Source organism: Fusarium poae, chromosome 4 (genome assembly GCF_019609905.1).
Source record: "Fusarium poae strain DAOMC 252244 chromosome 4, whole genome shotgun sequence".
Classification (NCBI taxonomy): domain Eukaryota; kingdom Fungi; phylum Ascomycota; class Sordariomycetes; order Hypocreales; family Nectriaceae; genus Fusarium; species Fusarium poae.
Window position 1 is genome coordinate 8,162,363 of NC_058402.1, and position 23,011 is coordinate 8,185,373.

Here is a 23,011-nt window from a genome sequence, read left to right on the forward strand (position 1 = left end):
ATACGAGACTTGTGATATGTTTGTGCACAGTGATTCGAGTTCATCACTCTATACCGGCCTTGCACAAGCAAAAGAGGGGTTCCTTGACTGTCGTAGAACATGATCCAGTCCTCGGGATATCAGAAGAATTGGCCGCCGCTAAAAACATAAAGGATGATTAGTAGGCCAGAGTATGCTACTTAAATCATACTCTTAGGCTGATTATTTTTATACCCTAAGACTTGGGACGCCAACTTTTCTGCTACCTGCTAGCCAGTGTAAGTCCTATCATGGTAGTCAGACTTGGACTGAGAGTAGAGTGTATGTATAATTTAACGAACCTTAAGATCTGTTAAGAATGAAACAATCGAACCCCTAGATAGCCTTCCATCATCGGCCATTCGTTGTGTTCTGCATGGACTTTCTGCACACAATTCTCTTCCGAAAGAGGTAATGCAGTCATTATGCAGCTGATTTACAGACCCCTGTTCTCCAGACTCGACCAAACATGAGCTCTCTAACATGCACCTCTGACAATAGGCTATCAAATCCTGAGGCATTATAGAACATGGCTACCGATAGCTAAGAGTCGAAACTACGGAGCCAATTTAGGGATTTGGTTCAGAGCTTTGACTCTCTATCTCATGTTAATACCCCAATGTAATGTCGGTCCCCCGGTCCTATTGGGCATGGCTGTAAGCTTATATTATTCACTACTACCTATCCCACGTGTTACCATTGTAAACGCCGTATGGTATTCACAGCTCATATCTTATCAACAAAAAGAAACACACTAATGTTCAGCACCATAATAACCTCGCGCATTGATAATTTGATCAAGGACATTAAATAAGACGATAATTCCATTTCTGGCTTAACGCTGGTGTCAGTGGTGTGGATCTCCCAACACCAACATCAGGCTTGGATACAATCACGAGAACCTCTTCAATTTTACCACATGACACCAAATGTTTGTCAAACAAGAATGAAGAAATAAACATCTTTCATTCTCTATCCCCTACATAACTCTGACCCTTCAATATCGAGAAAACAAAAAATACCCATCATGCCGCGGAAGGCTCCTATTCATCACTTCTCATACCGCTCCCTCATCATACCACCAATCCTCCTCGCTGCTGCTACCATCGTCGCTCTCTTTCTTCACTCCGACGTCAACGCCGCGCTTCTATGGTCGCAATGTCATTCTCACGCGCGCATTCCAGGTGTTAGTCGGATCCCCGCCATCGGAACGCCTTTATGCTATCTCATTAGCTTCTTCCGCGCCGCGCTGGATTCTCTGCGAAGTACCGCTGTCATGGCTCTTGTCCTGTCATTTCTCGGCGGCCTTTTGACAGTGAGCACTGTTGAGGCCGCACGTATATGCAACGCGCCGAATGTACTCATTGCGTATCCTACGGGACCGTGGCTGGTGTTTGATCTTGTGGGTGGTGCTGTTGTGTGGGAGCTTGTTATCATTCCTGCCTTTTTGCACCGCGCGAGAAGTGTTTTGAATGCTAGGCAAAGAGAAGATGGGCATGGCGATGTTGATCAGATTTTTACAAGCCGACATCTCCCTGATAGCGAACTTGTGGCTATTCCTATCAGTGTAGCTGTTGGCTACTTTCTACCATCCATCTTGATGCTCTTCAAGACGACTCCAGCTACTGTCGGAGTATGGCTCTTCTTCCCGATCTACGTGACAGTCATCCGCCAGATAATTCGCAACGTTATCGCCGTCATCAGAAGAGTCAGCCCTACAAACATTCACCTCGCATCAAACCGACGATCGTTCTTGTTTGTTTACTTGCTGCCGATTGTCTGCTCGATTTTAGCCCACGTCTTTTTCATCTGGAGTCTAACTCGGCCTGATGATCGCAAGGAAATGACCAGGTCAACCATAGTCTTTATTGAAGTTGACACGCAATTCATCTTCTGGACTGTTCTGTACTGGATGTTGGTCGAGGTTGGATGGAGAGTACCGTTGACAACAATTGTCACTTCTCTCGTACTTGGGCCAGGTGCAGGAACTTGTGTTGGATGGATGTACCGAGAGAAGCTCATTCATCATGATAATGAAGAGGCTGACGAGAATGCTCAGTCAGCTGATGAGGAAACGCCCCTGTTGCAATGAGCAATGAACATTAATACCCGACTTCAATACCCTTATAGCTTTAATTCAACCATAGATAGATCAATGTCAATAGCTTGAGTGTTTTACAAGTTTGTTCATCACTTTGTACAGGTCCAAGCCTCTTCGTAAATTGTACAGATATGATACAGATTAACCAACGCTACGATTTTATTCCTCCTGTAGTCTTGACAAGATTCGCTCCCTAACGACCTGTGATGCCACTGCGGCTCCATGTTGAAGGGTCACGGCTCCAATAATAGCCATAATCGCACCATTGAGCACAACATCAGCACCGGATTGCTGGAGTTTTGTCACCTGTCGCATGTTAGATGAATACCACCACAAGAGTTTCAGTACATACGTTTTTAGGCTTCCACCGCACGACATCAATCAATCCCACATCAGCTGCCAAGGCAGACAGATTTCTCTTGCCAGCAATATCCTTCGCTCCTTGGATAGTCAGGTTGTCCACTGCCTGCAACTTGGGATGTATGAATGGCTCGCGGTTGTATACGTCTTTTCTTGGTTCACCCATGGGTTCCTTGGCGACAATTGACTTGGTCGTCTCCATGATGAGGGTCATTCGTCCTGCAGGGGTCAGCGTAACCCTTTCAAGTGTACTTGTCCAGCCTACCGAGAAGCGCCAATCGGTCGTTGAAACCTCTCCTTCCCTGATCGAAACTCTTATGCGTAACAGCCAACCACTTAACCTCATCTGGCAGAAGCTTGCTGCCGCCCTGTCCCAGTAGTCGCTCATAAACCTCATCCAGCTTCCTGGGATCGTTGTTGACACTCCAGACCTTATTTTTGGGGTTCTTGGCAAAATCGAGCTGTATAGGTGCCTTCATTGCGGGGGGTGTCTGACTCCATCGTGGGACGGGAGCGGAGGAAGATGGGTTTTCGGATTTGAAGGATTCGGGCGTCGAGTCGGTGGCGTATGTGCGCACACATGGCACGAGTGTGCGGGCGACTTGTCTGCTCCGTAAAATGCCAGAGCGGCAAGATTGGAGAGCCATGGTGAGGGATGGGATTGAATTGGACCGGAGGGCGAGGGTCTTGACTGGCAACTCAATGCTCATCACCATGGTTGCCGAAGCTGGATCGCGAACATTTTCTGAAGGTCACGTGTGTCAATCGATAAGGCTGCCCCACCTTGGTACGTCAACACCAAATTTCGGAGAAAGTGGGAACATCACGAGCTTCATCTTGTAATTTGGGTTTTATATAACTTTAGAACAGTAGCCTTTGATGCTGTATTTCGTCGAGAATAATTTCATTAGCTTATCTGATCTTCTTCCTTAACGTTGACATTCATATCGGTATGCCTTGTGCTATTCTCAACTGGAACCTTTCTTATCACTCTTCATCCTCAAACATGTTTCAAAGCCCTTCCATGGCATTCTACTCCTAGCATTGTTGCCGTCACTGGAGTTACAGAGTATCTCGTATTATGCATGTATCCTTGAGTTAACCTCTTTGCGTCGGCAATCCACCGATACAAGACCAATACCGCCCAATCAGACTAGCAGAGATCTAATGACAACAAGGTTTCGATCAGTGAATATACTTGCAGAGGCAAAGAACGAGAATTCCTTGATGGAGTCACAGTTCAGTGTTGGGTGTTTGCTGCACTCAATGGTTGCTTGGGGATTGCCTAGACACTCCTTACTAACTGTATAAATACTAACCTTAAGCTGAATTTGTAAGTAGCAAGAGCTTGTTTGATGTTAGGTAGTCAGTAACGATTGTCTGGTGATTGTAAGTCAAGTTGTCGTGCTAGTGCAAACAAGAAAGCGGTCAAAAAGGCATACCAGGCTCTCTGCATATGCTTTCCGCTTCAAATCAAACATTTCACGGCAGTTTGCAGCTATTTGTTTCTCTCATTGGCCTGCGGCATGCATTCCGTGACAAGATGCAACCGAATGCTGTGTTGGCCCGCTCAACAAAGATATCAAACAAAGCTTCGATTCTGATGTCCACATTGTTGAGTTGGGCATCGAAGACTGTGATGCTTTCTTGTATTTATCACGACTGTCTTCCGGGTCAAGCCACTTCTTCTCTCACCACACCCAGTCACTGCTTTGGATCTTGAACATCCTCCATACATTCACTATGGCCGAATCGCGAGATGCGAAAGAGGACCTTCACATGCAAGAGGATGATGCCCTTTCTGATTCAGGGTTCCGTATCTCTGGCACTATCGTGGTAGGCATTGACATCGGTACAAGGTGAGTCTCGAGATCGAATTCAACACATGTACTTACAGCTCTTCCTGCTTACACTATACTGCAGCGCCTCTGGTATCGCATATGCCCGATTCAATGCTGGAGACCCAACTACCCCTCGATGCTACATCCATACAGCAAACCTTCATGGCGCCTCAGGATCTAGAGTCGACACCAAGATCCTAGCGGACTCTCATTCGGAACACTACAACAGCTGCTTCCTGGAATGGTTCAAAATGTCTCTGCTTCGTGATGTGGACTTGCCCAGCGATGTCCATCGTTCAAGCATGTTCACAGAACTAACCAACTTCCGCAAACCCTTCGGTGTTTCGGCAAAGGCAGCCACAGCAAAGTATCTCAGTCTTCTCTGGTCCGACTTTCAGGAAAGCCTTAAATGCTCTGTATATGATTTCGAGTATAAGCTTGTCGTGACAGTTCCAACCGGTTGGCCACTCTATGCGTGCCAAACAATGCTTGAGGCCATCCACGAAGCAGGTATCCTCTCCGATAAGGTTACTCTGGCCAATTCCATTCCAGATATCGAGGCTGCTTCCATTGCCCTTATTTCGGACCTGAGCAGACCGCGTGATGGCATGGTGAGTCGAATCTTTTCCAATGCGTGTGCCTTAATTCAATTCCATTCTAAAGCTCTCAGCCACCAATCCTCAAGCATGATGATCTGGTTGTTATTTGCGACTGCGGCGGCTTCACGACGGTAAGTACATAGGTAGTTCAAATACTAGCGGTACTAATGCTCATCGCCTCACAAGGAGTCTACCGCCTACATGATAAGCTTAACTCAACCCTTTAATATGAGACAAATCACCATAGGGGAGTGTATTTTCGCTGGTGGAGATTTGATTGACAATGCCTTCATGACCATCCTTAAAGCAAAGATGGAGAAGAGCTGCCCCAGTTTCAAATTCGGGCTTCTTACGGGACAACGGCTTCGTGACTTCGCCCATCATCATTGGAAGAAAGATATGAAGTGCAACTTTCGCGGCGATCGTCGTGGATGGACATTTGACGTCCCTGATCAGTATGGTAATGGTACAGGTCAGACCATTTCATTCACCGCGTGAGTAAGCATCTTTGAGTTCGTAAACGCCTACTGATTTTGAGATCTTAGGTTTGGACTTGCACTGGTCTTTGACCCCATCGTTGACAAGATTGTTAATCTTGTTAGATCACAAATTGAGGCTATAACCAAACGTTTTGGTAACCTGCGCAGGGATGAGCTGGTGGGTTGTGCCTCGGCATTACGAAAACACAACCTGACAAGATACGTTAGCATGTCATTATAGCCGGCGGTTTTGGTCGCAGTCCTTATGTTCAGACTCGAATCAAGCAAGCTGTGCTCGAGCTTGCTCCATCAACCTCCATCCACTGCCCCTCGGGCGACCAAGGGTAACATCGTCCACTCTTTTTGAAAGAAACTTCGTCTAATTGTGGCCTGTATAGATGCACTGCAGTGGCTCGAGGAGCTGTTCTCCAAGGGCTTCGGGGGTCCATGTCAGCTTCGCTTGGCAATTTGATGAATTCGTCGTACGTGACTTCGCGTGTAATCCACGCCAACTATGGCGTATCTCTAAATCACGGAATGGATGTCAATTGGCTTGTGACGCGGGTAGGCCGACTTTTTTTTGCCTTTGCTGAATCCTGCTAAGTTTTTCTTCAACAGGGTACCGAATTGTCCGCGGCTAGTCGAAATGTAAGACCTCTGCCGTTGGATTCCATATCGGCAACGACAGACAACAGGAGCAATACCGTAAACGTTTACTTTCAATCAAGAGACGATGTACGGGGAGAGCACCTCTGCACAATCATTTGGCCTTCTGCAGGCCCCAAGAGAGACATTGAACTCGGTTTTGATTGGGATGGTTCTCACATGGAGGTTTCGGCATTCCATCGAGGTCGTGAACTGGTTGGAGTGACAATCCAGTACGATTCATACGTCGGAAGTCTAATCCGCCACGCGAGCTTGTGTTTGTGAGGGCAGTATCTGTGTTGGTCGCTGTTATTGAGTGTATCTTGGATCTGTGTTTATGGCGCGTTGTATGAGCCCTGCGCTATTAAGCACACATAGGTCCCGATAGGCAAGAGAAAATGGCATGTGCATTATTGGACTATGTTAGTACCTAGTTATCAATTCTCCATAAACGTGTTCTGTGCTCTAGCAGAAAGTTGGCCTCCTGGGACTTAGGATGTAAAAATAAACAGCCTAAGAGTAATAGTCTAAAGAGCATAAGATGACCTACTAATTTTGTCCTTTATGTTTCCAGCAGCCAATTCTTCTGACACCCTGAGGCCTACCTATAGATGTGGCGCTTACCCCAGACCACGCCACACTTAAACCCAAATCCATCTCAGCCTCGTCACCAAAGCTTCACGCATTTAAACATTACCAGCCCATTCTCTACTTCGGAGCTCTGCCCAAATTGGATATTCCTACTCTCACTGAACACACACCAATCTTGAGCGCCTAACTGCGCAGACCATAAGCGCCATGGCTGCTGAAACTCCCAAGCTTCTCTGGAACCCTGATAACGTCAAGGATGTCGCAGAGTCGGTCGGCATCAGCTCCCTCAACGAAGAGGCCCTCAAGTGTTTGACTCAGGATGTTGAATACCGCGTTGGTCAGGTCATTGTTGAAGCTCTGCGATTCATGCGCGCATCGCGCCGAACAACTCTCACCGTAAACGACATCTCGCTCGCGCTCAAGGCGCTTGATGTCGAACCCCTCTACGGCTACGATTCTACGCGTCCGCTGCGTTACGGCGAGGCCAGTCTTGGTCCAGGTCAACCGCTTTTCTATATTGAAGATGAGGAGATTGATTTCGAGAAACTCATCAATGCACCTCTACCCAAGGTACCGCGCGACATGGGTTTTACAGGTAAGTCTTTCGTTTCGACCAGTCGAATCATACTAATCAAGTCTCAGCGCACTGGCTCGCTATCGAAGGAGTTCAGCCCTCCATCCCTCAAAACCCTACGACGTCCGAATCTCGATCGCAAGAACTTCTTCCCAAGGGCCCTGGTGCCAACCCCGCTTTGTCTGCTCTCGCAGGCAACGACAATGTCTCCATGAAGCCCTCTGTCAAGCACATCGTGAGCAAGGAGCTCATACTCTACTTTGATAAAATCCAAGCCGCTGTTCTTGACGATAATCCTGATGAAGAGGTGGTGCGCCTTAGACAGGCTGCTCTGGGTTCCGTGAGAGACGACCCGGGTCTCCATCAGCTTATCCCGTACTTTATCACGTTCATCATGGATCGCGTGACACACCATTTGGACGATACCTTCACTCTCAGACAAATGATGGAATTGACAAATGCTCTAATAGAGAACAAGAGCCTTTTCCTTGACCCCTACGCCAGTCCACTTTCAGCACCCGCCCTCACTTGTCTGATGGCCAGAAAATTGGGCACTGAAGAGGGTACCGACGCTCTAAAGGAGCAATACGACCTCCGACAGCTGGCAGCGTCCCTGGTTGGACAAATCGCACGCAAATACTCGGCCTCAAACACACTTCTTCGACCCAAACTTACACGAACATGTCTCAAATATTTCCTCGATCCTACCAAACCCCCTGCCGTCCTCTATGGTGCCATCTATGGTCTACTCCAAGCAGGTGGCCCAGAAGCTATTCGCGTTCTGGTTCTGCGAAACCTCAAGACTTTCGATTCAGGCATCCTTCAACCTCTCAAGGAAAAGGCAGAGGGTACAATGGATTACGAGATGCTGGTTCAAGGCATCATACAGGCTGTCGCCTCGCTGGCGGATCACATCAGCTCAGATGCCAACGGCATCAACGGTACAACCAGCGTGGAGGGCGAGGTGTCTGAGCTGAAGGAGTTTATTGGGCCCATCGTTGGAGAGAAGATTGCTTCCTCTGGTAACCGGAGGTTGATACGTACAATCTTAGACGCTCGAAATTTGGAGTAGGTAGAAATGAAAATGATCATGGCAGGCGAATGGCGTTTGGTTTGGGTCGCGAAATACCTTACAACGATATTTTAGAAAACAAGCCCAGCATTTTAAGGCGCTTTTATACATAATAAAATTGTTTGCTAAAAGTCAGATGCCTTTCGGCTAAATACTCGTACACGAGTTTTGTCTCTTCCCTACTCCTCCCGGATATCCCTTGCAACTTGTATCATCCACTGCGCATGTTGCTTATTTCCCTCTATTCCACTCTTCTATTTTCGATATTTGGTATCTTACAGGAAAGCAACCAGACCAATAGCGCCGAGGACGCTGGCAGCCCAGACGTACTTGTCAGCCTGGATGATGGTTGACTTGGCGAAACCCTTGCCGGCGTCGTAGAGAAGGTGCTTGACACCGCTGATGGCGTGGTAGACAAAGGGGAAACCGAGAGTGAACTTGAGACCACCCTTGACAGCGAGGGGAAGACCGGCGACGAAGCTAGCGATGCTCAAGCTCTCGAGGTGGAGACCGACGACGGGAGCGGCGAGGTAGGCAATGGAGAAGCCGTAGAGAGTGACGGAGAGAGTAGAGCCGGTGATACGGTTCCAGGCGGAGCTACCGAACCATGTCTGCTCGAGCTTGTAGATGGCCAGATGGGGGGAGACGGGTCGGTTGAGGCGCTGGTTAACGAGAATTTGTTGGCCCTCCTCTTGAGAAACCTTGACGGAACCAGTAGAAGCGCTATGCACGTTAGATTGCGAAAGCTCAATTACGCTCATGGACGTACCGGTGAGGAGAAGAAGTAGAGATACCAGCAGCCAGAGCGCTCTTGGAGATGTTCTGAGCAAAGAAAGGCTTGGCCGCGCCTAAGTAGAGAGTTCCATTAGCGATCCGTAGTACTTGAGGTTATTCGCTTATGCGCTGTACCTGAGCGGAGGGCGTTGACGCCAACACGTTGAGCGAGCATCGTGGCGAGGATTATTTATTCGGATTCGAGGGAAAGAGGTTCGTCCAACGATATTGTCGGCGTCGTTACTCCAAAGAGGGCAGGTATAGAGGGATCGATGATGATGGCTTCCTATTCTCGAGTATCGGAACGGACTCTCTCGGCTTCTCGGTCCACACGACCAATAGGAAGCTATCAATTCCTCATCTCGGGACGCACGTGTGATCCACACCTCACGTGCAACTGACATGACTAAGCATAGTTGAGGTTTATTGTCTTTTGAAATTTTCTGCTGCATGTGAATCCTCTTTCTTTTTTTCCCTTTCTTCTTCAGATAGCAAGAACGTTCGTCACACGCTGTCTAGTAGAGAGTGGGCAGCATTGTTGACAGGGTCTTTGGACTTTTGGACGTTCTTAGAAGAATATTGGGAAATTGGATCCGTCGTTAATCTCGACACCTAGTGATCCCGTCTAGGTGTCGTTTCATTTTTGAGATCTACATTCTTTTCGCTTGATGTATCATTGTTTCACTGTAGCCTTCCACTGCCTGAGTCTGACTATTCTGGGCTATTTCTGTCTTCTGAAAATTGCTACGTCCTTACTGTGTTTTGTTGAAGTTCCTGACAGAATGAGACAAGTTGGATCAGAAGGCGCAGGACCACTATAATGGTGAGGCTGCCTTCCCGTTTTATAAACAGAGAAATATCGGTAGCCCTTTTGACATCTGCCCCAATTTACCCGCGACCTGGTGGTATAGCCACGCAAGCGAGATTTGAAAATTTAAGCAGGTACGATCCATCAATGCTTTTTCGCGATGACGGAGCTTCCATTTCTCGCACATTTCTCGTGGTCTGTCCGCGCCCAGGCAGTCACCCAGGAAGGAACCAGGCGGGTCGCAAAAATAATAGGGACTGGAAAAAGGCCTGTCGAAATTATGAATGCTCTCTATGGCTATATGCTCACCAAGACTGATTTGATATTTCTGTTGACCACTCAATCAGAACCGGTTTTTATGCATCACAGCTGGGAACTCACCAGCCAGCACGGATCAACCAAACCCCAGATCATGCTCCATAGTAAAAGTCCGGCATCGGCCAGCGTCGGTATTATCTTATCTGATCTTTCAGGTACATCAGCGCAGCGCGGAACATAGCTGGGCTGGTAACCCCACTTAACTGCACGCAGTGCCGCTTCATGCAGTGGGCTAAATTTTCCCCAAGTTAACTCCAACGACGCATCATCACAGAGTCATCCTTTTGCATCGCCATACACGTCGACCTTACTCAATTGGACTATAGCGATGCTCTCCACCACTGCTGCCCTCAGGGCTGGTGCCCGCCGAGCTGTCTCTCGATTGCCCGCTGCCGCGCCCAAAATCACGGCGGCCAGCCGGAGTCACGACCTCCCCCGCGCTTTTAGCATGTCCTCGAAGGTCCTCTCCAAGCACCCAGACCGAACCCGCGAGATTATTGCCCAGACCATCAATAGCATCGGTAGTCGGCGCGAAGGCCAGCAGTACCTCAAGCTGTTCTCGTCCGTTTCCTCACAGCAATTCGCTGTCGTCAAGGTGGGGGGCGCATTGCTCCAAGATAACCTCGATGAGATCTGCCAAAGTTTTGCTCTCCTGTTCGAGCTAGGCCTATACCCTGTGATTGTCCACGGTGCCGGTCCCCAGCTCAACAAGCTACTTGAGTCCGCTTCCCTGATCTACCGTTTTCCCAAGTGCAGAGCTAACGCTCGTGATTAGAGACGCCGGCGTTGAACCACAGTTCGAGGAGGGTATCAGAGTTACTGATGCCAAGACTCTAGGTATTGCCCGGAAGCTGTTCCTCGAGGAGAACCTCAAGCTGGTCAAGCGCTTGGATGAGCTTGGCGTGGCCACTCGGTCCCTCCAAGGTGTCTTCCAAGCCGAGTTCCTTGATAAGGAAAAGTGGCAGTATGTTGGCAAGGTCACAAAGGTCAACACAGAGGCTATTCAGCAATCCATTGAGGCTGGGTATATACCTGTACTTAACTCTATGGCTGAGTCCGAGGATGGTCACATCCTCAACGTTAACGCCGATGTCGCTGCTGCTGAGCTGGCCCGTGCACTTCGTCCACTGAAAATAATTTTCTTAGCTGAGAAGGGTGGAATCTATGATGGGAACGGCTCTAAGATTAGCCTCATCAACCTTGATCAGGAGTTCGAGGATCTCATGAAACAGCCTTGGTGCAGATTTGGAAAGGCATTGAAGATAAGGCAGAGCAAGGACCTCCTTGAAACGCTCCCTCGTACGTCCAGCGTTGCCATTATTCATCCAAGCGATCTACAAAGGGAGCTATTCAGTAAGTGCTGCTCTACCACTGACCATTAATCTGTTTGTGAGGTGTAGTTGTATTAACAAATCTTTAGCCGACTCGGGTGCTGGCACGCTGATTCGTAGGGGCACCTCTATTAAAAGAGCCACCTCTGTCTCCGATTTTGAGGATCTTGAGAAGTTGAAAGAGACTCTATTCCGTCACGATGATGCCAATTCCAAGATGACTGTCCACCAGTATCTCGAATTCCTCAAGGAGAACCCATTTACTGCATACTACGACGATAGTATGCAATGTCTCGCAATTGTGGTATCCCCCGGCCCTCACTCCCCTGTGGCCAATCTCTCCAAGCTGGCCATTGGTCAGGCTGGGTGGTTGACCAACATCCCTGAGGATATCTTCACTGCCATCAAGAAAGATTACGATAACCTTACATGGACCATCAGTGAAGATGATGACAACTTGAGTTGGTTCTTTGAGAAGGCGGATGGTACTTATAACCACAACGGTAAAGTGTTGTTCTACCGTGGCGTTGACGGTCCCAACTCTGAAGCCCTTGTTCCTATTTTCAAGGAGTTCATCTCTCAATGACGTACTGATGCAGAAAGAAAGAAAGGTAGGATAGTTTGAGATAGAGATATAGTTGGTAGATGTACCTAATTTAAAGGTGATACTCACTGGGCAAGGGTGATCAAAGCCTGAGCAAGAGTCGCAGTTGATTAGCCAGGCCTCTTGGGTTTCGTGGCAGACTACCTACTACGACGAGGAGGAGGAGTGCACAAGTGAAGGCGATAAGCCATTGCCATAATAAGGCTGCATGTACCGGCCTTGCTTGTTCATGACAGCCTTAGCATCCTGCTGCAAAGAGGTGTTCGCTGGCAAATAGTAATGTAGAGCCTAGTGGATAACAGAAGCTACTATGAAAGTAAAGAGCCTGAGAAATCTGATCTAAGTCTGGTCTAAATAGCATAAACTGAGACAAGTGGACTTGGTACTTGGTAAGGGGTTAGAAGTCAGTTTATACTATTTCGACCAGATTTAGGCTCTTTATTTTATATCCTAGTCTCTAAATTCAAGACCAACTTCTTTTACCCACAAGGCCCTGGCAGAGTTAGTTATTTCCAGTGTATAGACTTGGTTTCTGTGCCGCAGTTGTATTCACCTGTTCGCCAGCTGCACGCCAACCGCACAAACACTCCTCAAAACCACCACCACAACTCCCTCTTCACACTCTCTAATCCTTCCTCCTCAATCAAAACAAACACTGCTATATCTTCACAACATCAGATTTAAGCTCTGAAAACAAAAGAAAAACAACCATGTCTTCCCTTAATACACTCATCAGCTCAGCCACAGCAACCCCTACTTCCACCCCTAACCACGGCTCACACTCTGACAAAATCGCCATAATCGGCCTCACTATTGGAATCGTCTTTGCGTTCGTCGCGCTCATCCTTCCCTGCATCTGTTTCCAGGGACTCGCACACTGGCAGCAAAAGAGAGAGGAGAAAAGGGAGGCTAGGGAACGGGACAAGGTGAATGCGGCGGTTGGAAGGGTGGACGATGATCAGAGAAGGCTGAATATTTGGGACGAGGTTTGATGAAGGGATTATTGTGCTGGTTTATTCACACATGTCTGCCTGTGGAGTTTCCGTTTGTTGATCCGCAGTACTTGAATGACTGCTCGCGTTTGTTGTGTTTTCCCCCCTCAAATTCAACTCCTCATCTTCAAACTACCCCGTATTGAATGCTGTATTGTGTTGGTTTGCCCGCTTTTCACTATCGCATTTCTGTAAACCATGTTTCGAGTTCATCTCATCGTTTGCAATTATGGGAAGGATATATGACCGGCAAGTCGATCTCTTCAGTCTTCTCCTCAACCACAATCAATACTCATCGCGAGACACCGAGCCAGTACTCGAAGAGATCTCCCAGAACGAAAACACTGTACCTTGCTTGGTACATGTCTCCCATCATTACCCTCTATCATCACTAACACGCTACAGCAAACCGCCAACATGTCCGACTCCAAGGTCTTGCCCCGCATGAGCACTGGAGACATGAACATCATGATCGTATGCTTCAGCGCTATGATCTTTGTCTTCTTCCTGGCAGGCGTCGTCTACTACACCTGGAAGCCTAGCCGTAACGGCGATCCCGCTCCTGTCGACGCCGCCCCTGACACCGGCGCTCATCGCAACCTCGCTCACGACAACCTCGCTCGTCCTTTCGATGGCAGCACTGCGACTCATCGCGTTATGATCTGGTCTGATGCTCCTCGTCGCGATAGCAACACTGGCTGTCGACTGCCTATCTTCCAGCGACGTCGCGAGACCAGCCTCGAGCGGAACACTATTCCCCTCCAGTCCGTCCCTGGTCGTGAGAACCCTCGTAACAACGCCGAATAGATGTTACTCCAGCAGTCACGAAAGTATTGACCGGACTATGGTCAATACTGCAATGGAGAATTAGGGACGAAGGATGAATAATATGAGGAATGGGGAATGGGGAATGATGGACACCCAACATTGAAGAGTGTTAAAGTGGTGGGAGTACTCATCCGAATCAATTCAGCCTCAATAAACTCACTCAAAAAAATCCTACCAAATCCTCTCAAATGATGTTTAAATGACAAAATTTATTGATACACTTTAAAACAATCCCCTTGGTAGTCCAAACCCGTAAATCAACCAGCGCCGTTCTAATTGCGTCCCAAAATACACGCTACCCCTTGGAGATTCGTCCATACCATGCTTTCGCCTATTTTCGTCCTGACTGTCAACCCTAGCCCATGTTGCCCATTGGAAAATTGCCATATAATTGCATCGGTAGTTGGGTTTGTTGTTGTGGTGGTGGCTGGGTCATGGGCCCCCACATATCCCAGTTAAGAGTCGAAACATCCAGATAATTGCCTAGGAAAGGATCGAGGTCTGTCATCTGGGTAGTATTTGCAGGGGCATGCGTGATGGGCTGCTGTGGCGAAGGCTCAGAAGTTCGGCTTTCGCTCGATATAACGTCTCGTATGCGATAGATAAAGCTTGGTGTTTCTAGAATCTGACCATCTTCTCTTTTTGCTTGTTCACGGTTGTCCCAAGCCTTCAGTACTGTTTGAGCTTGGATGTAGTTGGACTTGTGGGTCATGTCCCAGAGTTCAGGGTGGTAATGATAGATCTTCTCAACCATGTTCCAAGCGCGGGCGGCAAGGGAGCCCCTCGGTCGTTGGCAAAGCTGTTTCGTCATGACGGTAAAGATGTCGATCTGGAAATGGAATTTGAGGAACCAAAGGAATCCCGTTTCGTCCATAATGCCGTAAGCATCAGTACTGTGTTCGTTGTTCATCAAGACAATCTTGAAGAGGTTGTCCTTTTTGTCGCGGATTTCCCCAGTCTGCCACTCGGGCTGTTCTCTCATAGGTACCAATATCTCCCTCATCTTACTGCAGATCATTGGACGAATGCTGAGGGCAGCAATATGTACATTTCCCGCGGTCGGATCGATATAGCGGGCTTCCACATCCAATAGATTTGCCTCCAGCGTGTCTACCAGTTCTCTGTACTCTTGGATACTGGGAACATTTGAGGGGTCTTGACCTTCAAAATCATCAATAACAGCAGCTTCCAAACCAGGATGGCCGTGGAGAGATTCAGCGTTGACTAAAAACTTTGCGATCTGATAGCCGATCATACAAAATGCCATTTCTGTCGGGCCTTCGCGAGGTTGGATGGGTTCAACTGATCCAGGGAATAAATCGGCATCGTTTACGTTTTGCGGCATCTTGGTATCCCAGCTGCTTGGGAGAAGCGAATGACTCAATCCAGAGACCAGAGCATTCTTTGCGTCTTGTAGGATAATCTGCCACCACATGCGCCGTCGCATCTCCGTCTCGAAAGGGTTGAGTCCTAAATAGTCACCGTCACGATGGTAACCCATCTTCTGGGCAATTCTTACAACCATGCCGCTCAGAATCCATGCAGCATGGCGGTCGTAGCGGTTTTGAAGAGACAGCTATGCACCAGTCAACCAACACTGCATATAATACATGAAAAAATCTTACCAAATACAGCAGCAGGGCCTGCAGAGCCACCATGTCATAGTTTTTTAGAAAGTTGAACTTGGTCAGTGCCAACTTTGTCCCAATGGTATATCGTCGCAAAGCTTGATCACGGGTAGTTCCCAACATCTGAAGACATTCGGTTTCGGATAGAGATACTGTCGCCATGGTGAAGATGGCAAACATCAGGGCCTGATAGTTGAGTGGGATCTTGTTCACATCGGTAGCCATCTCTAAAGCAAATGGCTGGACGGATGGGACATGAATGATCTTGGTCAAGGGGTTGACGCGGTCAACAAACAATTGCCAGAGTCTAAAGATGTGAACTGGATCAGGTTGGTGATCCTCGATAGACCGGTTCGAGGCGTCTGATGGGATTAAAAGATCGATATCGTAGTCGGGACTCAAGTCCTCGGAGCCCATCACACTGGCTTCTTCTGGATCATCGGTATCGACAATCTCCCTCATAGCTTGAAGCTTGATTCATTGTTAGTTTCTTCACTAGTCAGTAGCGGTCAGTCTCACCTCATCGTGGATATTGGCCCAAAGATAACTATCCATGAAGCGTACACCACCCTCTTCTCTAACCATCTTTCCTGTTGGCTTCCACTTGGTCTGGCCATCAATGTTGGTCGGCGTAGCAGGGTAAGCATCATGTACAGAACCATTAGTAGCAGGCGATTGCGTCATGGTAGCTGGCGATGGTACAGAACCATCGGCATACTGCTTCAATAAATTCTCGCATCTCGCCAGACGTTCTTGAAGATCCTGATTTGGTCTCCGGCGCTTCCTGGCAGGAGCTGGAGTACTGGGAGTGCATGCGACATTGGCCTTGGCAAGTCAGTCGCGGGTCCTATATATTGACAAAGGATTCGGAGCGCCATAATACAGGCAAGGTATATAGGTAGTGATATGGGTCAACGTACCTTGACGCAATTCGAACAGGGCGTGTTTCGATCACACTTGATCTTTCGGTGCTGACACAAGACACAGGCCAGGACTCGAGGTGACTTGTGAGGGATCGAGCCCTGGCCAGACGCGCTTTGATTTGACATATCCGACGAAAGAAAAGTCTCACATAACCAGCAGCTCTCAACTCAGCTCGATTCTGATGTCAAGATTTGAAGGTGAGTGAGTGTCGAGTAAATTATCCTATGACGCCAGCGTGAGCTCCACCTAACGTTAGAGTAAAAAGTTACAGGCGCAACAACGGAAGCGGAAACTGGGGTCTTTTTGAAGCCCGCTCCTACCACGCTGGGGTCAGGTGAGGGGGAGGGGCACAGATATTGGGCAAATACAGCTCAAGGATCAGATCAGATAGTACCGAAAATGAAACAAAGATGATAAGAAAGTGTAGGAGTAAGTAAGGAAGTAGACTATAAAACTGACAAAAGTGATACGCAGCAGCGGCTGACTACACCGTAAGATCCCGAGTGTACCGGTACAATCAAGAGCCGACTGGGACTCTTTTTAGGGGCAAGGAGGTAACCCAGGGGCTTTCTTTGTGCTTCTTCACTACAGTCAGTAGGTTGCAGTGGACGTCGTCAACTGAGCCGCGCTGCATAAAATGTCAAGGGAATAGGAATAATTCATAAACCCGCATGTCGGAACCCGCGAATCCCGTATCAGCTGCGGCTCAGGGGTATAAGAAGGATCAAGTTCCTAGGTATTGCCTATTTATCATAAAGTGAATTGACTAGGGCTTTAATAGGCAGATATATTGTTGCCTTGATTCCTAGTCCCAACATCACCATTGCATATACCTGGCCTCAATTCCATCAGGTTCAGTTAGAAACACATGCAATTATAGTTTCACATGGATTAAAAATCAACTGGAGACTTCGTACGAATGGACCAATTACGCGGACTCGGGCCCGAGAGCGAACCGCCTCTTTGAATAGCGGCGGACTTTGGCATTCAAGTCCGCCGCAACGGGCCAACGGTGATGACTCAAAATGATATACTAGCAATTAACTATCAGATCAATCATGCGTGAACGTGGACGTGAACGATACCCGAGACGCTACTAAATAGCAGCCTTGTCTAAACGAATACGGTGCACCAAAGAAAGTTGTTGATCTTCAGCATAAAACTCAGTTCAATCGTTTAAGAATAACAGTCGACACTAAAGTTATGGATTTTTCGTAAAGCTCGGAAGCTTCGGGAGGTTAAGCCGCTTAAACTACACACGTGAGGCTTATGCAAGCCAATTTTGCGCCAGATACTAAATGTTTGGTTCCAACTTTCAACAAGCTTGAATACTTCTCCGCAAGCTCTTTATGACTTCATCAGGGATCCTGGAACCTTCCCTCGTCTACCTGAGAAAATCACCGAAGTTTAAATACCCCTGTATGCCGGGCACATCTCATCATGCATCATCATCTATACTATAGGCGCTCTCGATAAAAGACCGGGATATGAGTCAACCCCGAAGAACAGATGTGACCGAATCTGCCGACGACACATAGGGATATATATTTCTACTACGTGGCATAGTTCTGCAGCAGTTGCTTTAATTGAAATGCCGAAGACCCATAGTCGAGACTCGGATCAACGGCTTATTTGCTGTCACTGTCACGTCTCAAGTGGTCCTGAGCACACTCGACATTATAGACAAAGTATTGCTCCACATGGTAAGGTAGTATGCAATGAACTAGGAATTAAATTGATGGCCAAGTCCTTGGGTATCACCATTCCCGTGGTGGATTAGACGGACCATTATAAAGGCCGCTTGCTTCGGATTGGTAGTCCATTCGAAACTTGAACTATTTCATCATTTCGAGAACATGGACCCCAGCTCTGGACCAGAGTCTGCCTCATCTTCTCGAGTCTTCTCTATCTTTTCCTTTTTCTGTTCCACCGGCACAAGAGCCGTCCTCGCCTTCCTGCGAACAACACGCCTGTGAGTCGAACTTCTCAAATGCTGCTTCCAGGCCTCCTCTGTCAACAATGTCGTGTGACAAATTTCGCAAACTCGTTTGCACGGTGTTGCTTTAGGAGGAGGGTTGCCAACTTGTGTAAGAACCTCTTGAGCAAGTGCAGATATCTCTGTCGGCCGTGGACGTTCTTCTCCTCGAAGGAACTGCTGTGCCAGCTGGACCGCAGGCTCAACCACATTTTTGCCATATGCAGAAACATCGGTGCTGTCTAGGAGATATAAATTCCCCATAGCTTCTGGGCCAACCTCGCGTATCCGTGGAATTTGCTTGAGTCTGATCCAGCGAGTTTGGTAGCTGGCGTATTGTCTTGTTGCCGCCTTCATCTTATCGAGTCCGGCGCTCTTTAATTTCGCAAGCTCGGCAGCTTCTCGCCCTTCGTCGATGGCAGATAAGTACGGTTCAAATTGCTTGTAGCCAATTGACTGCCATATGCCCTTTGTCATGTCGACCTTTTGACCCTCTGCTTCTTTTTTGTGCTTGAAATCGTAAAGCTCTCGTACTTCACCCATGAGTCCACTAGTTTGCATCTTGTCTACTCGCTTATCCAGACGCTCCGTCAACACCTCTCGCTCAGAGTAGACCCAGAACAACAGGTTCTCCCAAGGTTCCTTGTTGGCGTCTTTTTGTGCGGCTTCTTTGCGGGCTTGTTGTTCAGCATAGTATTCTGATGCTCGCTTGCCGCTTCTCAAGTAGATCTCCAAAGAACGTTGGATTTTTCGACGATCCTTGGGGTGCCACCTTTCGGCCATGACAGGGTCAACTTTTCGGAGCTCATGAAGCATAACTTCGGCCGACTCCTGTAAGATGGGAAACGACTTGGTGGTGTCCAGCTCTAGGTCGTCCAGAATAACCTCTTTGAAGAGAATCGGATCGACATAATACTGCGATCCGCCTACAAGAATAGGTAATCTGCCTCGTTCGCGAATCTCTCGTATGGTGCGAGTAGCTTCTCGCTTAAAGTCGTCAACATCCCATGGTTGCTCATCCAGGGATATATGACCAAGAAGATGGTGAGGAACACCACGTTGCTCTTGAGCTGTAATTTTGTTAGTGATGATTGGTAGGCCGTTGTATAATTGCATAGCATCAGCGTTGATGATTTCTCCATTCAATCGGGTTGCAAGTTCGACTGCCAACTATTTCATGTCAGAGAGTCTTGTATACATAGTACAGCTTGAGACTTACATCTGACTTGCCCGTGCCCGTAGATCCTAGCACAACCACAAGAGGTGCAGCCGGAGGTTTTCTCGCAGACATTGTAGTGACATTTCGCCTGAGTACAGGACCCAGGCGGCGAAGCATCTAAGGTGAGAGTGCCATGAATAACAAGGCTAGTATCTGCCTCTGTATTCAAATGACAGTAATCACTGTTGAGTCAACGATCTCAAAATATGTTCCAGAACAGGCAAAACCAAAGTCAATTTGGCGGAAAAACTTAGAGTGGGGCACAAAAAGTTAAGCTACGTGTAATTGGTCTCAGTAGCTGAAACCCCTCGTGCCCCTTTGTTCAATTTAGCAAGAGCAGCTAAAGAGCAATCCACTATTTAGAGGCTCCCTCCACTGGAAGCTCAGGGAAGCTCTCGTTGTTTCGCCCCTGGCTGGGGAAGGTCACGTGCCACTCCACTCTCCAATATTGGACACATCTACATTTTGGGTCATTGAAGCCAGATCGCCTACCTCCGCCCCCAGCTCTCCTTTAATTCTCCCATCGACCCTTCAAATCGCTTGGGCTCTTTAAGCTCAGCATCTTCCTTTTTCTTTCTTTCTCCAGCATTGGATGATAAGTCCAATTCTTGTTCATTCCCTTTAGTGTCGTCGCCCACCATGAGTTCCCGTAAGTCACACAATTTCTGTCTTGTTTCTGGATGTTTCGCGAAGCTCTACAGCTTCAAGGTTTGAGCTCGCGCGACCTCAACAATATACGCGCATTGACAATGCAATTGGTGCCGAATCATCAAGCTCAAGCTGACCATGATCTTCCTCAGTCCGATTCCTCGACCTGGTCAAACCGTTCGTGCCGTTCCTCCCAGAGGTTCAGCAGCCGGAGACCAAGATTCCTTTCAACCAGAAGCTTATGTGGACGGCCCTCACCCTCCTCATCTTCCTGGTCATGAGCCAGATGCCTCTCTACGGTATCGTCTCTTCCGACAACTCGGATCCTCTATACTGGCTGCGAATGGTTATCGCGAGTAACCGTGGTACTCTGATGGAGTTGGGTATCACCCCCATCATCTCCTCTGGCATGGTTTTCCAGCTTCTTGCTGGCACCCACATGATCGACGTCAACCTTGACCTCAAGTCCGACCGAGAGCTTTACCAGACCGCCCAGAAGCTTCTGGCTTTCATCCTCTCCGCCGGTACCGCCACTGTCTACGTCTTCTCCGGTCTCTACGGACCTCCTTCCGACCTTGGTGCCGGTATTGTCTTCCTTCTGATCCTCCAGCTGGTTGTTGCTGGTATGATTGTTATCCTCCTCGATGAGTTGCTCCAGAAGGGCTACGGTCTTGGCAGCGGTATCTCCCTGTTCATTGCCACCAACATCTGCGAGTCCATCATGTGGAAGGCTTTCTCCCCCACCACCATCAACACTGGCCGTGGTCCCGAGTTTGAGGGTGCTGTTATTGCCCTCTTCCACCTTCTCTTCACCTGGCCCAACAAGCAGCGAGCTCTCCAGGAGGCTTTCTACCGCCAGAACCTTCCCAACATCATGAACCTCCTGGCCACCATTGCCGTCTTCGCCGCTGTCATCTACCTCCAGGGTTTCCGTGTCGAGATCCCCGTCAAGTCTTCTCGCCAGCGTGGTGCTCGTGGTTCTTACCCCGTTCGCCTGTTCTACACCTCCAACATGCCCATCATGCTGCAGTCCGCTCTCTCTTCCAACGTCTTCCTTATCAGCCAGATGCTCTACTCTCGCTTCTCTGAGAACCTCCTCGTCCGTCTTTTCGGTGTCTGGGAGGCTAAGGATGGTTCTTCCCAGCTCCACGCTGCTTCCGGTCTCGTCTACTACATGTCTCCTCCCCAGAGCATGAAGGACGCTCTCCTCGACCCTATCCACATGAGCGCCTACATCATCTACATGCTCGGTGCTTGTGCTCTCTTCTCCAAGACTTGGATCGAGGTTTCCGGCTCCAGCCCTCGTGATGTTGCCAAGCAGCTCAAGGATCAGGGTCTTGTTATGGCCGGTCACCGTGACCAGTCCATGTACAAGGAGCTCAAGCGCATCATTCCTACTGCCGCCGCTTTCGGTGGTGCTTGCATTGGTGCCCTCTCTGTCACCAGCGACCTTCTCGGCGCTCTTGGCTCTGGTACCGGTACTCTCCTTGCTGTCACGTAAGTTTAGCCACTCCAAAATTGAGGATTCACACTAACATTATGCAGAATTATCTACGGCTACTTTGAAATCGCCGCCAAGGAGGGTGATATGTCTGGTATGAAGGGCATGATCATGGGCTAAGAGCCATCGAAACGAACGAGTGCCACGATTGATTCAGCCTCAACGTTGGGACCCGTTAAGGACGGGTATATTATGTATCAACAGATAAGAGGATGAGAAAGATAAAATAGTTAACATGTTTTTTGTTTCCTTGCTAAAGCCGGAGGAGTCGGAAGTGATGTCAATTGGTTGGAAAGGGTATTGGGGCAGTGATTTATGTCTGCCGTGTCAACATTACAAAAATAGCCCAAGAGCTGTCATGATGGGTTAGTTGAAGAGGAGCGTCATGTCTCGAGGCCGCATGGAAGGCTTTAGTATGGAGTTTATAACTCGAGAATGATCATGAATGACAAATTTAATGCCACCATTGTGCTGTTGTTTAAAGTTCTTGCATGGATGAAATACAGGGTAGGGTCAAGAACATAGCAACAAAGACATGTCGAAGTTGCATGTTGTTAAAGCTTCCTTGGTTGTCCCATTCCGGGGCAGGTAACAGAAACGTGGTCATGTTTTGGGGTACAAATATTAATAGCCAGAAGTCTGATCCTAGTAGCATAAACTGACCTATAAATTCCGTCTCTTGTGCTCTATGATGCCCCAATGTGTTACTAGAGTCTTGACTTGTTGTCTCACTTCAAAGCACTGCAAGTCTCACCGGTCCTGCAGCCATGAGGCCCTCGCATCACGGCACGAGGTCCAACAGGAATACACCCAGTATACCGCTAATAATCAAGCTTCAATTGGACAAAGACGTTGAGTGTAACCACATTTACGACCGGAAAACGTGGGGGAGCTTCACAAGGGACCTGGAGTAGCAGCGGGTTGGTGTGATAGGCGAGTGAGAATCTGGAAGCTGTGATCCGGCGGTGAGGGTTCGTGAGATTTGTTCAAAAGACCAATCAGATAAGAGGACGAAGTGATTGTTTTTACCTTTTGCATATCTTGAGGCTGAGGACGAACGACGGCCAAGTAGTGCGATTGACCTACGGCGGCGATGAGGTACTACGCAGGTGTTTGGGTATACAATACTCGTAGGTCATAGAGTCAGGCCATTGAAGCCTTCAAGATCGACGTAGGTGATT

The 23,011-nt window shown here is 48.3% G+C and overlaps 10 protein-coding genes across 10 annotated transcripts; 6 read left to right on the plus strand and 4 right to left on the minus strand.

The window, feature by feature from the left end:
* Positions 1-1,045: 1,045 nt before the first annotated feature.
* FPOAC1_012779 (uncharacterized protein) lies at positions 1,046-2,110 on the plus strand (the record flags this gene model as incomplete). The annotated part of the gene is made up of 1 exon (XM_044857127.1): positions 1,046-2,110. The coding sequence occupies one exon, from the start codon at positions 1,046-1,048 to the stop codon at positions 2,108-2,110; it is 1,065 nt and encodes a 354-aa protein (XP_044704440.1).
* Positions 2,111-2,278: 168 nt separating this feature from the next.
* FPOAC1_012780 (uncharacterized protein) lies at positions 2,279-3,195 on the minus strand (the record flags this gene model as incomplete). Its single annotated transcript, XM_044857128.1, has 3 exons — positions 2,279-2,425; positions 2,472-2,698; positions 2,745-3,195. 3 exons carry the CDS (start codon positions 3,193-3,195, stop codon positions 2,279-2,281), a joined length of 825 nt encoding a protein of 274 aa, XP_044704441.1.
* A 1,027-nt stretch (positions 3,196-4,222) lies between these two features.
* On the plus strand, positions 4,223-6,328 carry FPOAC1_012781 (uncharacterized protein; the record flags this gene model as incomplete). Its single annotated transcript, XM_044857129.1, has 8 exons — positions 4,223-4,338; positions 4,403-4,931; positions 4,991-5,050; positions 5,106-5,413; positions 5,465-5,576; positions 5,627-5,742; positions 5,797-5,962; positions 6,017-6,328. The coding sequence occupies 8 exons, from the start codon at positions 4,223-4,225 to the stop codon at positions 6,326-6,328; spliced, it is 1,719 nt and encodes a 572-aa protein (XP_044704442.1).
* Positions 6,329-6,841: 513 nt separating this feature from the next.
* FPOAC1_012782 (uncharacterized protein) lies at positions 6,842-8,280 on the plus strand (the record flags this gene model as incomplete). Its single annotated transcript, XM_044857130.1, has 2 exons — positions 6,842-7,229; positions 7,277-8,280. 2 exons carry the CDS (start codon positions 6,842-6,844, stop codon positions 8,278-8,280), a joined length of 1,392 nt encoding a protein of 463 aa, XP_044704443.1.
* A 275-nt stretch (positions 8,281-8,555) lies between these two features.
* FPOAC1_012783 (uncharacterized protein) lies at positions 8,556-9,229 on the minus strand (the record flags this gene model as incomplete). Its single annotated transcript, XM_044857131.1, has 3 exons — positions 8,556-9,003; positions 9,050-9,128; positions 9,190-9,229. The coding sequence occupies 3 exons, from the start codon at positions 9,227-9,229 to the stop codon at positions 8,556-8,558; spliced, it is 567 nt and encodes a 188-aa protein (XP_044704444.1).
* A 1,279-nt stretch (positions 9,230-10,508) lies between these two features.
* Positions 10,509-12,097, plus strand: FPOAC1_012784 (uncharacterized protein; the record flags this gene model as incomplete). Its single annotated transcript, XM_044857132.1, has 3 exons — positions 10,509-10,900; positions 10,956-11,533; positions 11,601-12,097. 3 exons carry the CDS (start codon positions 10,509-10,511, stop codon positions 12,095-12,097), a joined length of 1,467 nt encoding a protein of 488 aa, XP_044704445.1.
* Positions 12,098-13,336: 1,239 nt separating this feature from the next.
* On the plus strand, positions 13,337-13,914 carry FPOAC1_012785 (uncharacterized protein; the record flags this gene model as incomplete). Its single annotated transcript, XM_044857133.1, has 2 exons — positions 13,337-13,465; positions 13,513-13,914. 2 exons carry the CDS (start codon positions 13,337-13,339, stop codon positions 13,912-13,914), a joined length of 531 nt encoding a protein of 176 aa, XP_044704446.1.
* A 376-nt stretch (positions 13,915-14,290) lies between these two features.
* On the minus strand, positions 14,291-16,612 carry FPOAC1_012786 (uncharacterized protein; the record flags this gene model as incomplete). Its single annotated transcript, XM_044857134.1, has 4 exons — positions 14,291-15,511; positions 15,561-16,034; positions 16,083-16,388; positions 16,484-16,612. 4 exons carry the CDS (start codon positions 16,610-16,612, stop codon positions 14,291-14,293), a joined length of 2,130 nt encoding a protein of 709 aa, XP_044704447.1.
* A 1,718-nt stretch (positions 16,613-18,330) lies between these two features.
* Positions 18,331-19,798, minus strand: FPOAC1_012787 (uncharacterized protein; the record flags this gene model as incomplete). Its single annotated transcript, XM_044857135.1, has 2 exons — positions 18,331-19,632; positions 19,682-19,798. The coding sequence occupies 2 exons, from the start codon at positions 19,796-19,798 to the stop codon at positions 18,331-18,333; spliced, it is 1,419 nt and encodes a 472-aa protein (XP_044704448.1).
* Positions 19,799-20,320: 522 nt separating this feature from the next.
* Positions 20,321-21,950, plus strand: SEC61 (translocon subunit; the record flags this gene model as incomplete). Its single annotated transcript, XM_044857136.1, has 3 exons — positions 20,321-20,330; positions 20,482-21,826; positions 21,875-21,950. The coding sequence occupies 3 exons, from the start codon at positions 20,321-20,323 to the stop codon at positions 21,948-21,950; spliced, it is 1,431 nt and encodes a 476-aa protein (XP_044704449.1).
* Between the last annotated feature and the right edge of the window lie 1,061 nt (positions 21,951-23,011).